The sequence below is a fragment of the Salmo salar genome, chromosome ssa06 (genome assembly GCF_905237065.1).
Source record: "Salmo salar chromosome ssa06, Ssal_v3.1, whole genome shotgun sequence".
NCBI classification, from domain to species: Eukaryota; Metazoa; Chordata; class Actinopteri; order Salmoniformes; family Salmonidae; genus Salmo; species Salmo salar.
This window is the reverse complement of record NC_059447.1, coordinates 5,902,501-5,916,633: the sequence shown is the minus strand read 5'-3', so window position 1 is coordinate 5,916,633 and position 14,133 is coordinate 5,902,501. Positions and strand designations below refer to the sequence as shown.

Here is a 14,133-nt window from a genome sequence, read left to right as displayed (position 1 = left end):
GAGCGAAAAACAGCAGGGGTTTTGGAGAGTGGTCCTTCTGAGAACAATGGCACTGGGGCGCGCATGCATGTGATGACTCCATGTTTTACTTTCAGTGTTTAAACGGATACAACATCTCCCGGTTGGAATATTATCACTATTTTACGAGAAAAAATAAATAAAAAAATCACAAAAATTGATTTTAAACAGCATTTGACATGCTTCGAAGTACGGTAATGGAATATTTTGAAAATTTTTGTCACGAAACGCGCCAGCGCAACACCCTTTGGATAGTGACTTGAACGCACGAACAAAACGGAGCTATTTCAATATAACTATGGATTATTTGGAACCAAAACAACATTGGTTGTTGAAGAAGTCCTGGGAGTGCATTCTGACGAAGAACAGCAAAGGTAATCCAATTTTTCTTATAGTAAATCTGAGTTTGGTGAGTGCCAAACTTGGTGGGTGTCAAAATAGCTAGCCATGATGGCCTGGCTATCTACTCAGAATATTGCAAAATGTGCTTTCACCGAAAAGCTATTTTAAAATCGGACACCGCGATTGCATAAAGGAGTTCTGTATCTATAATTCTTTAAATAATTGTTTTTTTTTGTCAACCTTTATCGTGAGTAATTTAGTAAATTCACCGGAAGTTTTCGGTGGGTATGCTAGTTCTGAACAAAACATGCTAATGTAAAAAGCTGGTTTTTGATAGAAATATGAACTTGATTGTTATACAATACATGCATGTTTTGTTCAATGTCCTAGGAGTGTCATCTGATGAAGATCATCAAAGGTTAGTGCTGCATTTAGCTGTGGTTTTTGTGACATATATGCTTGCTTTGAAAATGGCTGTGTGATTATTTTTGGGAGGGTACTCTCCTGACATAATCTAATGTTTTGCTTTCGTTGTAAAGCCTTTTTGAAATCGGACAATGTGGTTAGATAAAGGAGAGTCTTGTCTTTAAAATGGTGTAAAATAGTCATATGTTTGAAAATTTGAAGTTTTTGCATTTTTGAAGTATTTGTAATTCGCGCCACTCTATACCATTGGATATTAGTGAGGCGTTCCGCGTCTGTCCCTAACAGATTACAACAGCATTCCAGCTTGGGTCTACGCCACAAATTACCACCTGCTAAATCTACGACGTTAAAAATGCCTATTTGTATCGGGACTATATATTGTGGAACGATGAAATTGTATGAATAAATTATTCAAGATAATGATTGACATATTTTCATTAACGTTATTTGAATATGTTCCTAACCAGTTGTATAAATGTTCTCGAAGGCGGTGTTTGGAGGAAAGTATTTGACTGACGGGGGAGATTTGAGGGACCCGACGACAAGCATTTCGCTACTCTCGCAGTATCTGCTAACCATGTGTGTGTGACTAATAAAATGTGATTTTATCTCGGGCCTAACACCACCAGTGCCAATATATCCTTCAAACAGTCTTCTCAGGCATTATCATTTAATTAAAAAGGTAACTCAAATGCACAATAAACTTCAAGACATTTTTTTTCTGGGAAGGGTATATACTGAATTTCAGTCTTAACGTTCATTAATGTATAGGCTCAATTTTGTATTCCGCGGATTTCGTTTAGAAAATGTCTATGTTATCACTCAGGAACATACAGGCACCATGTAGGTTGTCATTTAGCGCCGTTCTGCCCTCGGTCCGAGCAGTGACAGGTCTCTAGAGCAGCGACCACTTCTGAACAGGCTCTTAATTACACTAGTCACTCTAATCAGGCGAAATTATTCAGTAAATCGTCTAACTTTTATACGAAAATATATATATATCATCTTTCGGTGACTAATCAAATAGTTAAGGTAACGCAAATTTGGTAATTTTAAGGGGGATGTTAAATGTCACAAGATAGAAATTAGCCAGACATGGGCTCTCTCGGCTTGTCAGCTGAACGTTTGTCACATTTAAAATAACCTTAGGGACAGCCGCTTTGTTGGGTAGCCAGCCAAATAACCAGCTAGCTGTATGCTAACTACAAAAACACCTTTCATCAATTAGCGGTATCATCCGTTAACAGCTAGTTAGCCAAGCAATAATGTTAGCTAAAAGGCCAATATTAGACTACATAACGTTAAATAATTGTTAGTGTAGATAATGTTAATGGCCTATATAAAAATCATACATACGCCATCTAACAAACCATGCAATGCATGGCTTGGTTAATTTGCTCAGATTAGTGAAAATGAAATCATTAATCCTCCTTCGCTAGCATAGCTGGTTAATTGTTAGCATTTCGAAGGCCGTTGACAAGCGAACGACAGCAGTCAAACACACTACGACGTTAACGTTACCTAATTCAGGAACAAGAGCTTGTCAAGTCGAAAGTGGGATAACGTTACTTACGATTACGTTGGCGCTTTTGTTGTCTCCCTCTGCCATAGCTAGCAGTTGTTTAAGTTTACGATGTTTAAGGTTTCGGTGATGTTTTAAAGGCAAATTTAAAACGACCCAAGGGGCGCAGCAGACGCTTCCCTCTCTTTGTGGATTTTGCAGTTCACAAACCAACCGTTAAACGCCTGGCAGGATGGACTTATGAACAACAAAAAACCCGTCATGGCTAAAGGCTTTATGGGTAATGTAGTTCACGCCCCTTTTCTCGGCATTGCCCCAAATAAAACTACTCGGCTGACATTCATGACCCAATTCATTTTAAACCGTTTGTTTCGCAGGAGGAAATTAGTAGATTGAGCAATAATTGAATTGGTGAACCTCTGACCAATTTCACAAATCACTTGATTGATTAGGTTTAGCTTAAATGGAATTGGATGATTAATTTAATATCAGTCAGGCGTTTGGATCACTGACCACTGCTGAAGTCCTCAAGGTTCTCTGTGTTACATTTCCCCCTCACTGACTGGATATAGATTGGCTGCTAGCCCAGTGAGCTCATTCACCAGTCTATAACCATTACCCGATAGTCTGAGGTGAATTCCTTTCCTTGGCCAAGTCCCAAACTGTACCCTATTCCCTTGGTCAGAAGTCTGGGACACAACCCTCAGTCTCTTTTAGATCACTGAAAACAGTTAGCCAGCTTTCTCCAGCCATCCTGTTTCTACATCAGTGTAAATACCAGATTGTTGAAAACAGTGTGGCTTCTCATCCAAAGCAGCGAAGTACATGCACATTTCAGTCTTTGTAGTTATGAGAGTATGGGACGTAGAAAAACAATGGAAACGTGTACTGAGAGGGTAGAGTTCTGTATGTTCTTCCATTATCCATTTTCTATGTACATGCAGTTCATACTGTATGTCCAGTTCACAGTATCAATCTTTCCACCGTGAGAAAGAATTCTAGAATAAAATTACTTTTACTGTATTTTCATTGGCATCACCGTACAAGAATTAAGAATATCAGCCATCAAATCATCAACATTAAAAAAATTGTTTAACACAAATACATGGGGCCGCAGCGGTCTAAGGCACTGCATCTCAGTGCTAGAGGCGTCACTACAGACACCCTGGTTTGAATCCAGGCTGTAACACAACTGGCCGTGTTTCGGAGTCCCATAGGGCGGCACACAATTGTCGTCCGGGTTTGGCCATCGTTGTAAGTAAGAATTTGTTCTTAACTGACTTGCCTAGTTAGTTAGTACATGGGTGTATTTATTTGTATTATGTTTTGTATTTGCAGAACATATGCAGAGACGGAAACAGACGACCATGTTAAATGCAATTTTATTTCAAACTAAATCCAATAAAACGTTTAAGAAATAGCAGTTTTTCACAACCATCAAAAAAACATCCACTATTCCTTCACTTATCTATTGTAATTATTTCTCCCACTAAAAAGGTAGAACTAGAGGTACTCCTCCTCCTCCTCACAGGCAAGGCAGCAAGTCAAAAAAAGGAATCAATCTAGTCTAAAGCTTTTCTATTTTATAAACAAGGGATAGGCAGGAGAGAAGCCTACAAATACAACAGATATGAATAAAGATTCACATTGAAGAAAAATGATTATACATGGATTTCTCTCAGGTCAAGGCATGCATTCCAAATGGCACCCTATTCCCTATATAGGGCATGACCTTTGACCCATATATGTCTCTGGTCAAAAGTAGTGCACTGTATAGGGGATATGGTGCTGTTTGGGACGTAGACCAAGGTTCAGATAGTAACTAGCTAGAACTTTGCCCACTTTGTTATCTTTCTCAGTCAAACCCGAAATCTTAACTCTCCTCAAAACAAAAAGGGAACTTCAGACAATAGGATTAGTTAACTTGAGGCACATCGTTACGCAGTGCCGAAACGTATAAATAAAAAGCCACACGACTTTGAATCTTCTCCCCAAAAACCCCCATCTCCACTTGATAATCCATTTTTAATGTCAAACTTGTGTGATACACAATTTCTAAAGAGCTTTGTAAAATAAGTATTTTTTTCTTCAGTTTTAGAATAAATGTTTAGAGAAGAAAAAAAGAAAAAAGACAGTCTGATTACACCATTTTATTTCCTGGAATCATTTTCCCTCTCAGGCTTGGATGGAGTCCATTGAGCCAACAGATTCTTCCCTTCCCCCCACTCCACACCTGCCCAATCACAACTCACGCAGCTCAGTCGCTGGCCAATCAGAATCACTGTACCATCAGGGAGGAGATTGGTTTAAAAACAGGCGCAGCCAATCAGCTCTTCAGACCACACCTGGCAAAGCCTCCCCTTTCTCCGTCCCTTTAAAATGAGGTCCAAACCCAACGGCATTGCTGGGTAAACCAGCTCAACTGTTAAAGGGGGGGTTGTCATCGGTGGTAACAGTGAGTGGAGGGTGGTGGTGGTTTTCATTAGGGGAGGGTAAAGGTTATTCAAAACATAGGGTAGAGGGGGAGGGCCTTATCACCATACCTTCCCTACCAATTCCTCTGCTCCCCTTCCTGTCCCAGACAGACCCCCCCACCCGTACAGACAAGCAGAGTGGTCAGATCTGGCTGCAGACAGACTGCAGAGTGACCCTTTAGCTGGTTGTGTTAGCTTGGTCTATTGCCAGGTGGCAGGTTGGGTGGGACTGGGTTTAGCCAGCCAATCAGCCAGGCAGACAGCTCTAGTGCTGCTACGGTACAGGAGTAGGGGTTCCATGGTGGACCCCTAGGAGGTTATATCGGGGTGGGGGGAGTATCTTGACCCCCCCCTCTCCCCCTCCTTCCCCATCAGCGTGTGGCACGGTTGGGTGCTGCTGCTCCAGTGGCTCCTCCTCTCCTTCCTTCACCCCCCAGGCCCAGACAGACACACCTAACCCTAACCCTGCCAGAACAGGGCAGGAACGTATCCGGGTGTCTGGTCTGGAGGTTGGGTTGGATGTCTAACCCTCCCTCTGCGAGGCTCTGTTGTGTGCTGGAACCACAGGGAGACACCATTCACACCCAGGCTGTCCAGCCCTCGTACAGCTGGGACAGGTTGTCCACATTGGTGGCCTCCTTTATCACACAGTCCACCTGGAGAGGAGAGGGAGAGAGGGGAGGTGGGGAGACAGGTAGGGGAGAGAGGGATGGAGTACATTTACATTTTAGTCATTTAGCAGATGCTCTTATCGTGTTGCTCAGTGTGTAAAGCAGCGTGTTGCTCAGTGTGTAAAGCAGCGTGTTGCTCAGTGTGTAAAGCAGCGTGTTGCTCAGTGTGTAAAGCAGCGTGTTGCTCAGTGTGTAAAGCAGCGTGTTGCTCAGTGTGTAAAGCAGCGTGTTGCTCAGTGTGTAAAGCAGCGTGTTGCTCAGTGTGTAAAGCAGCGTGTTGCTGCCTGCTCAGTGCGTAAAGCAGCGTGTTTCTACCTGCTCAGTGCGTAAAGCAGCGTGTTGCTACCTGCTCAGTGCGTAAAGCAGCGTGTTTCTACCTGCTCAGTGCGTTAGCAGCGTGTTGCTACCTGCTCAGTGCGTAAAGCAGCGTGTTGTTGCTCAGTGCGTAAAGCAGCGTGTTGCTACCTGCTCAGTGCGTAAAGCAGCGTGTTGCTACCTGCTCAGTGTGTAAAGCAGCGTGTTGCTCAGTGTGTAAAGCAGCGTGTTGCTGCCTGCTCAGTGTGTAAAGCAGCGTGTTTCTACCTGCTCAGTGTGTAAAGCAGCGTGTTTCTACCTGCTCAGTGCGTAAAGCAGCGTGTTGCTCAGTGTGTAAAGCAGCGTGTTGCTGCCTGCTCAGTGTGTAAAGCAGCGTGTTTCTACCTGCTCAGTGTGTAAAGCAGCGTGTTTCTACCTGCTCAGTGTGTAAAGCAGCGTGTTGCTACCTGCTCAGTGCGTAAAGCAGCGTGTTGCTACCTGCTCAGTGCGTAAAGCAGCGTGTTGCTCAGTGTGTAAAGCAGCGTGTTGCTGCCTGCTCAGTGTGTAAAGCAGCGTGTTGCTCAGTGTGTAAAGCAGCGTGTTGCTCAGTGTGTAAAGCAGCGTGTTGCTCAGTGTGTAAAGCAGCGTGTTGCTCAGTGTGTAAAGCAGCGTGTTGCTCAGTGTGTAAAGCAGCGTGTTGCTCAGTGTGTAAAGCAGCGTGTTGCTCAGTGTGTAAAGCAGCGTGTTGCTCAGTGTGTAAAGCAGCGTGTTGCTCAGTGTGTAAAGCAGCGTGTTTCCCTGCTCAGTGTGTAAAGCAGCGTGTTTCTACCTGCTCAGTGTGTAAAGCAGCGTGTTGCACCTGCTCAGTGCGTAGCGTGTTGCTCAGTGTGTAAAGCAGCGTGTGTGCCTGCTCAGTGTGTAAAGCAGCGTGTTGCTCAGTGTGTAAAGCAGCGTGTTGCTCAGTGTGTAAAGCAGCGTGTTGCTCAGTGTGTAAAGCAGCATGTTTACCTGCTCAGTGTGTAAAGCAGCGTGTTGCTCAGTGTGTAAAGCAGCGTGTTGCTCAGTGTGTAAAGCAGCGTGTTGCTCAGTGTGTAAAGCAGCGTGTTGCTCAGTGTGTAAAGCAGCGTGTTGCTCAGTGTGTAAAGCAGCGTGTTGCTCAGTGTGTAAAGCAGCGTGTTGCTACCTGCTCAGTGCGTAAAGCAGCGTGTTGCTACCTGCTCAGTGTGTAAAGCAGCGTGTTGCTACCTGCTCAGTGTGTAGTTACCTGCTCAGTGTGTAAAGCAGCGTGTTTCTACCTGCTCAGTGTGTAAAGCAGCGTGTTGCTCAGTGTGTAAAGCAGCGTGTTGCTCAGTGTGTAAAGCAGCGTGTTGCTCAGTGTGTAAAGCAGCGTGTTGCTCAGTGTGTAAAGCAGCGTGTTGCTGCCTGCTCAGTGTGTAAAGCAGCGTGTTGCTGCCTGCTCAGTGTGTAAAGCAGCGTGTTGCTACCTGCTCAGTGTGTAGTTACCTGCTCAGTGACACTCATCCTCCTGTTGGGGTCCACGTCTCTCCCCTCCAGCTTGGCTTTCACCCTCTTCCACACGCTCACCGCGTACGAGTTCCTCTCCTGGACAGCTGCAGCACACACACACACACACACACACACAACACACCACGTCAGAGTTACCACACACCACCACGTCAGAGTTACCACACACCACCACGTCAGAGTTACCACACACCACCACGTCAGAGTTACCACACACCACCACCACCACGTCAGAGTTACCACACACCACCACCACCACGTCAGAGTTACCACACACCACCACCACCGTCAGAGTTACCACACACCACCACCACCGTCAGAGTTACCACACACCACCACCACCACGTCAGAGTTACCACACACCACCACCACCACGTCAGAGTTACCACACACCACCACGTCAGAGTTACCACACACCACCACGTCAGAGTTACCACACACCACCACGTCAGAGTTACCACACACCACCACGTCAGAGTTACCACACACCACCATGTCAGAGTTACCACACACCACCACGTCAGAGTTACCACACACCACCACGTCAGAGTTACCACACACCACCACGTCAGAGTTACCACACACCACCACGTCAGAGTTACCACACACCACCACCACCACGTCAGAGTTACCACACACCACCACCACCATGTCAGAGTCAACCACCACATCAGATTTGGCATGGGTCCCCAGATCCTCAAAAAGTTCTACAGCTGCACCGTTGAGAGCATCCTGACCGGTTGCATCACCGCCTGGTATGGCAACTGCTCGGCATCTGACCGTAAGGCGCTACAGAGGGTAGTGCGTACGGCCCAGTACATCACTGGGGCCAAGCTTCCTGCCATCCAGGACCTATATAATAGGCGGTGGCCTAGGAAAGCCCAAAAAATTGTCAGACTCCAGTCAGCCAAGTTATAGACTGTTTTCTCTGCTACCGCACGGCAAGCGGTACTGGAGCGCCAAGTTTAGGACCAAAAGGCTCCTTAACAGCTTCTACCCCCAAGCCATAAGACTGCTGAACAATTAATCAAATGGCCACCAGACTATTACATTGACCCCCCCCTTTGTTTTGTACACTGCTGCTACTCGCTGTTTATTGTCTATGCATAGTCACTTCACCCCTACCTACATGTACAAATTACCTCAACCAACACACACTGACTCAGTACCGGTACCTCCTGTATATAACCTCGTTATTGTTATGTTATAGTGTTACTTTTATATTTTATTTTCCAAGTGGCGCAGCGATCTAAGGCACTGCATCTCAGTGCTTGAGGTGTCACTACAGACACCCTGGTTTGAAGCCAGGCTGTATCACAACCGGCCGTGATTGGGAGTCCCCGTAGGGTGGTGCACAATTGACCCCACATCGTCCGGGTATGGCCGTCATTGTAAATAAGAATTTATTCTTAACGGACTTGCTTAGTTAAATAAAATAAAAATATATATGCACACATATTAATGTCACTTGTTAAATCCACTTCAATCAGTATAGATGAAGGGGAGAGACCGGTTAAATAAGGATTTTTAAGCCTTGAGACATGGATTGTGTACAGTCGTGGCCAAAAGTTTTGAGAATGACACAAATATTAATTTTCACAAAGTGTGCTGCCTCAGTTTGTATGATGGCAATTTGCATATACTCCAGAATGTTATGAAGAGTGATCAGATGAATTACAATCAATTGCAAAGTCCCTCTTTGCCATGCAAAATTAACTGAAAAAATGTCCACTGCATTTCAGCCCTGCCACAAAAGGATCACTGACATCATGTCAGTGATTCTCTCGTTAACACAGGTGTGAGTGTTGACGAGGACAAGGCTGGAGATCACTCTGTCATGCTGATTGAGTTCAAATAAAAGACTGGAAGCTTAAAAAGGAGGGTGGTGTTTGGAATCATTGTTCTTCCTCTGTCAACCATGGTTACCTGCAAGGAAACACGTGCCGTCATCATTGCTTTGCACACAAAGGGCTTCACAGGCAAGGATATTGCTGCCAGTAAGATTGCACCTAAATCAACCATTTATCAGATCATCAAGAACTTCAAGGACAGCGGTTCAATTGTTGTGAAGAAGGCTTCAGGGCGCCCAAGAAAGTCCAGCAAGCGCCAGGACCGTCTCCTGATTCAGCTGCGGGATCGGGGCACCACCAGTACAGCGCTTGCTCAGGAATGGCAGCAGGCAGGTGTGAGTGCATCTGCACACACAATGAGGTGAAGACTTTTGGAGGATGTCCTGGTGTCAAGAAGGGCAGCAAGGAAGCCAATTCTCTCCAGGAAAAACATCAGGGACAGACTGATATTCTGCAAAAGGTACAGGGATTGGACTGCTGAGGACTGGGGTAAAGTCATATTCTCTGATGAATCCCCTTTCCGATTGTTTGGGGCATCCGGCAAAAAGCTTGTCCGGAGAAGACAAGGTGAGCGCTACCATCAGTCCTGTGTCATGCCAACAGTAAAGCATCCTGAGACCATTCATGTGTGTGGTTGCTTCTCAGCCAAGGGAGTGGGCTCACTCACAATTTTGCCTAAGAACACACCCATGAATAAAGAATGGTACCAACACATCCTCCGAGAGCAACTTCTCCCAACCATCCAGGAACAGTTTGGTGATGAACAATGCCTTTTCCAGCATGATGGAGCACCTTGCCATAAGGCAAAAGTGATAACTAAGTGGCTCGGGGAACAAAACATGGATATTTTGGGTCCATGGCCAGGAAACTCCCCAGACCTTAATCCCATTGAGAACTTGTCCTCAAGAGGCGGGTGGACAAACAAAAACCCCCAAATTCTGACAAGCTCCAAGCATTGATTATGCAAGAATGGGCTGCCATCAGTCAGGATGTGGCCCAGAAGTTAAATGACAGCATGCCAGGGCGGATTGCAGAGGTCTTGAAAAAGAAGGGTCAACACTGCAGATTTTCACTCTGCATCAACTTCATGTAATTGTCAATAAAAGCCTTTGACACTTATGAAATGCTTGTAATTATACTTCAGTATTCCATAGTAACAACTGACAAAAATATCTAAAGACACTGAGGCAGCAGACTTTGTGGAAATTAATATTTATGTAATTCTCAAAACTTTGGCCACGACTGTATGTGTGCCATTCAGAGGGTGAATGGGCAAGACAAAAGATTGAAGTGCCTTTGAACGGGGTATGGTAGTACGTGCCAGGCGCACCGGTTTGTGTCAAGAACTGCAACGCTGCTGGGTTTTCACCCTCCACAGTTTCTGTGTGTATCAAGAAGGGTCCACCACCCAAAGGACATCCAGCCAACTTGACAACTGTGGGAAGCATTGGAGTCAACATGGGCCAGCATCCCTGTGGAATGTTTTCGACACCTTGTAGAGTTGATGCCCGTGATACGAATTGAGGCTATTCTGAGGGCAAAGGGGGGTGCAACTCAATATTAGAGAGGTGTTCCTAATGTTTTGTACAGTCAGTGCTCTACTGTTGTACTATATGGAATAGGGTCCCATTTGGGACAGTTAGGCAGCAGTCTATATGGAATAGGGGGCCATTTGGGACAGTTAGGCAGCAGTCTATATGGAATAGGGGGCCATTTGGGACAGTTAGGCAGCAGTCTATGTGGAATAGGGTCCCATTTGGAACAGTTAGGCAGCAGTCTATATGGAATAGGGGGCCATTTGGGACAGTTAGGCAGCAGTCTATGTGGAATAGGGTCCCATTTGGAACAGTTAGGCAGCAGTACTGCTGCTTCTTCTAATTATACACTCATTGAATTGGAGGTCAGGGGTTAGATGGAGGTTAGGGGTCGTACCTCGTCCCGTCTTGGGGTCGCGTACAGCCCGTTTGGGGCTGGGATTCAAACCCTTGCTGGTCATCGTCTGAGCGCTGGGGGGGGTGTCCGCCGGGGTGCCAAGGTTACGGGGGAGGAGCTTGCGTGAATTCTGGGACATTGAGTCTGTCTGAGTCTTCACACCGCTGCACCTCACCGCTGGGGGGAAGAAAGAAAAGAGAGAGAAAGAGAGAGAGAGGAAAGGAAAGAGCAAGAAAGAGAGAAAGATCGTAAAGAGAAGAGAACGGGAGAGAGTAATCATTGCCTGTGAGCTCTGAAGCGAGATGCCATTTTTAATCATTCTGGTATTTAACACAGGTTATCACATTAAACAAAGGGCCCCCTATTCCCTATGTAGTGCCCTACTTTTGACCTAGTGCCCATAGTAGTGCACCACATTGGGAGTAGGGTGCCCTCAGCCAGGGTAGCGTCGTTACCTGCAGCGAAGCTGGTCTGAGCCGTAGAGGTGGGGCTGGAACAGTCTCCACCCCTCTCTGTCACCAACGGAGACGCAAAGCCAACCAGGCGGTTATACACACTGAAGACAGAGAGAGACAGAGGGACAGGGAGGCCACTGTCAGTACGGGTAGGGGTGTTTGTAGCTCATTCAGGGTGTGTGTGTGTGTGTACCTGGTGCTCTGTGTGTGTGTGTGTGTGTGTGTGTGTGTGTGTGTACCTGGTGCTCTGTGTGTGTAGCTCCTTCAGGGTAGCAGGTATCTCCTGCAGTAGCTCCACCCCCTCCTGACTGGCTCCTCCCCCTCGGGGCTGGCCCGTTGCCTGGACGACAGTGAACAGCACGATCTGCACGTTGTCCTGCCACGCCTTGTACTCCAACAGGAACTGGCGGACGCTGCCCTCGTAGGTCACTTCCTCCCCCTCCGCCAGCGCGTTCTCCTCGTCCTACGGGAGAGACAGAAGAGAAAGACATTTCACTGGTTCATCTACCGTCAATGAACTAAGTAGACCAGACCCAGCTGTTATCTGGTTCATATTATACAGTCAATGAACTAAGTAGACCAGACCCAGCTGTTATCTGGTTCATATTATACAGTCAATGAACTAAGTAGACCAGACCCAGCTGTTATCTGGTTCATATTATACAGTCAATGAACTAAGTAGACCAGACCCAGCTGTTATCTGGTTCATCTACCGTCAGTGAACTAAGTAGACCAGACCCAGCTGTTATCTGGTTCATATTATACAGTCAATGAACTAAGTAGACCAGACCCAGCTGTTATCTGGTTCATATTATACAGTCAATGAACTAAGTAGACCAGACCCAGCTGTTATCTGGTTCATCTACAGTCAATGAACTAAGTAGACCAGACCGAGCTGTTATCTGGTTCATCTACAGTCAATGAACTAAGTAGACCAGACCCAGCTGTTATCTGGTTCATATTATACAGTCAGTGAACTAAGTAGACCAGACCCAGCTGTTATCTGGTTCATCTACAGTCAATGAACTAAGTAGACCAGACCCAGCTGTTATCTGGTTCATATCTACAGTCAATGAACTAAGTAGACCAGACCCAGCTGTTATCTGGTTCTATCTACAGTCAGTGAACTAAGTAGACCAGACCCAGCTGTTATCTGGTTCATCTACAGTCAATGAACTAAGTAGACCAGACCCAGCTGTTATCTGGTTCATATTATACAGTCAATGAACTAAGTAGACCAGACCCAGCTGTTATCTGGTTCATATTATACAGTCAATGAACTAAGTAGACCAGACCCAGCTGTTATCTGGTTCCTATTATACAGTCAATGAACTAAGTAGACCAGACCCAGCTGTTATCTGGTTCATATTATACAGTCAATGAACTAAGTAGACCAGACCCAGCTGTTATCTGGCTCATATTATACAGTCAGTGAACTAAGTAGACCAGACCCAGCTGTTATCTGGTTCATATTATACAGTCAATGAACTAAGTAGACCAGACCCAGCTGTTATCTGGCTCATATTATACAGTCAGTGAACTAAGTAGACCAGACCCAGCTGTTATCTGGTTCATATTATACAGTCAATGAACTAAGTAGACCAGACCCAGCTGTTATCTGGTTCATATTATACAGTCAGTGAACTAAGTAGACCAGACCCAGCTGTTATCTGGCTCATATTATACAGTCAGTGAACTAAGTAGACCAGACCCAGCTGTTATCTGGTTCATCTACAGTCAGTGAACTAAGTAGACCAGACCCAGCTGTTATCTGGTTCATCTACAGTCAGTGAACTAAGTAGACCAGACCCAGCTGTTATCTGGTTCATATTATACAGTCAATGAACTAAGTAGACCAGACCCAGCTGTTATCTGGTTCATATTATACAGTCAATGAACTAAGTAGACCAGACCCAGCTGTTATCTGGTTCATCTACAGTCAATGAACTAAGTAGACCAGACCCAGCTGTTATCTGGTTCATATTATACAGTCAATGAACTAAGTAGACCAGACCCAGCTGTTATCTGGTTCATATTATACAGTCAATGAACTAAGTAGACCAGACCCAGCTGTTATCTGGTTCATATTATACAGTCAATGAACTAAGTAGACCAGACCCAGCTGTTATCTGGTTCATATTATACAGTAAATGAACTAAGTAGACCAGACCCAGCTGTTATCTGGTTCATATTATACAGTCAATGAACTAAGTAGACCAGACCCAGCTGTTATCTGGTTCATATTATACAGTCAATGAACTAAGTAGACCAGACCCAGCTGTTATCTGGTTCATCTACAGTCAATGAACTAAGTAGACCAGACCCAGCTGTTATCTGGTTCATCTACAGTCAATGAACTAAGTAGACCAGACCCAGCTGTTATCTGGTTCATATTATACAGTCAATGAACTAAGTAGACCAGACCCAGCTGTTATCTGGTTCATATTATACAGTCAATGAACTAAGTAGACCAGACCCAGCTGTTACCTGGTTCATCTACAGTCAATGAACTAAGTAGACCAGACCCAGCTGTTATCTGGTTCCTCTACAGTCAATGAACTAAGTAGACCAGACCCAGCTGTTATCTGGTTCATATTATACAGTCAGTGAACTAAGTAGACCAGA

General features: G+C 45.3%; 2 protein-coding genes across 6 annotated transcripts in view; both read right to left on the bottom strand.

Moving 5' to 3' along the window:
- The window catches only part of LOC106593279 (ADP-ribosylation factor-like protein 6-interacting protein 1), a 51,951-nt gene extending 49,367 nt beyond the window's left edge, over nucleotides 1–2,584 (bottom strand). Inside the window, exon 1 of the mRNA XM_045719646.1 lies at nucleotides 2,360–2,584. Coding sequence (XP_045575602.1) covers nucleotides 2,360–2,395 — 36 coding nt within the window. The 5' untranslated portion in view covers nucleotides 2,396–2,584. The remainder of the gene's footprint in view (nucleotides 1–2,359) is intronic.
- A 1,087-nt stretch (nucleotides 2,585–3,671) lies between these two features.
- Nucleotides 3,672–14,133, bottom strand: part of LOC106601970 (SMG1 nonsense mediated mRNA decay associated PI3K related kinase) — a 143,262-nt gene continuing 132,800 nt past the window's right edge. For all 5 annotated transcript variants that reach the window (XM_045719641.1, XM_045719642.1, XM_045719644.1 and 2 more), the window contains 5 exons: nucleotides 11,748–11,971; nucleotides 11,509–11,609; nucleotides 11,054–11,230; nucleotides 7,251–7,357; nucleotides 3,672–5,438 (listed from right to left, as the gene is read on the bottom strand). In XM_045719641.1, coding sequence (XP_045575597.1) covers nucleotides 5,361–5,438; nucleotides 7,251–7,357; nucleotides 11,054–11,230; nucleotides 11,509–11,609; nucleotides 11,748–11,971 — 687 coding nt within the window. In that variant the 3' untranslated portion in view covers nucleotides 3,672–5,360. The remainder of the gene's footprint in view (nucleotides 5,439–7,250; nucleotides 7,358–11,053; nucleotides 11,231–11,508; nucleotides 11,610–11,747; nucleotides 11,972–14,133) is intronic.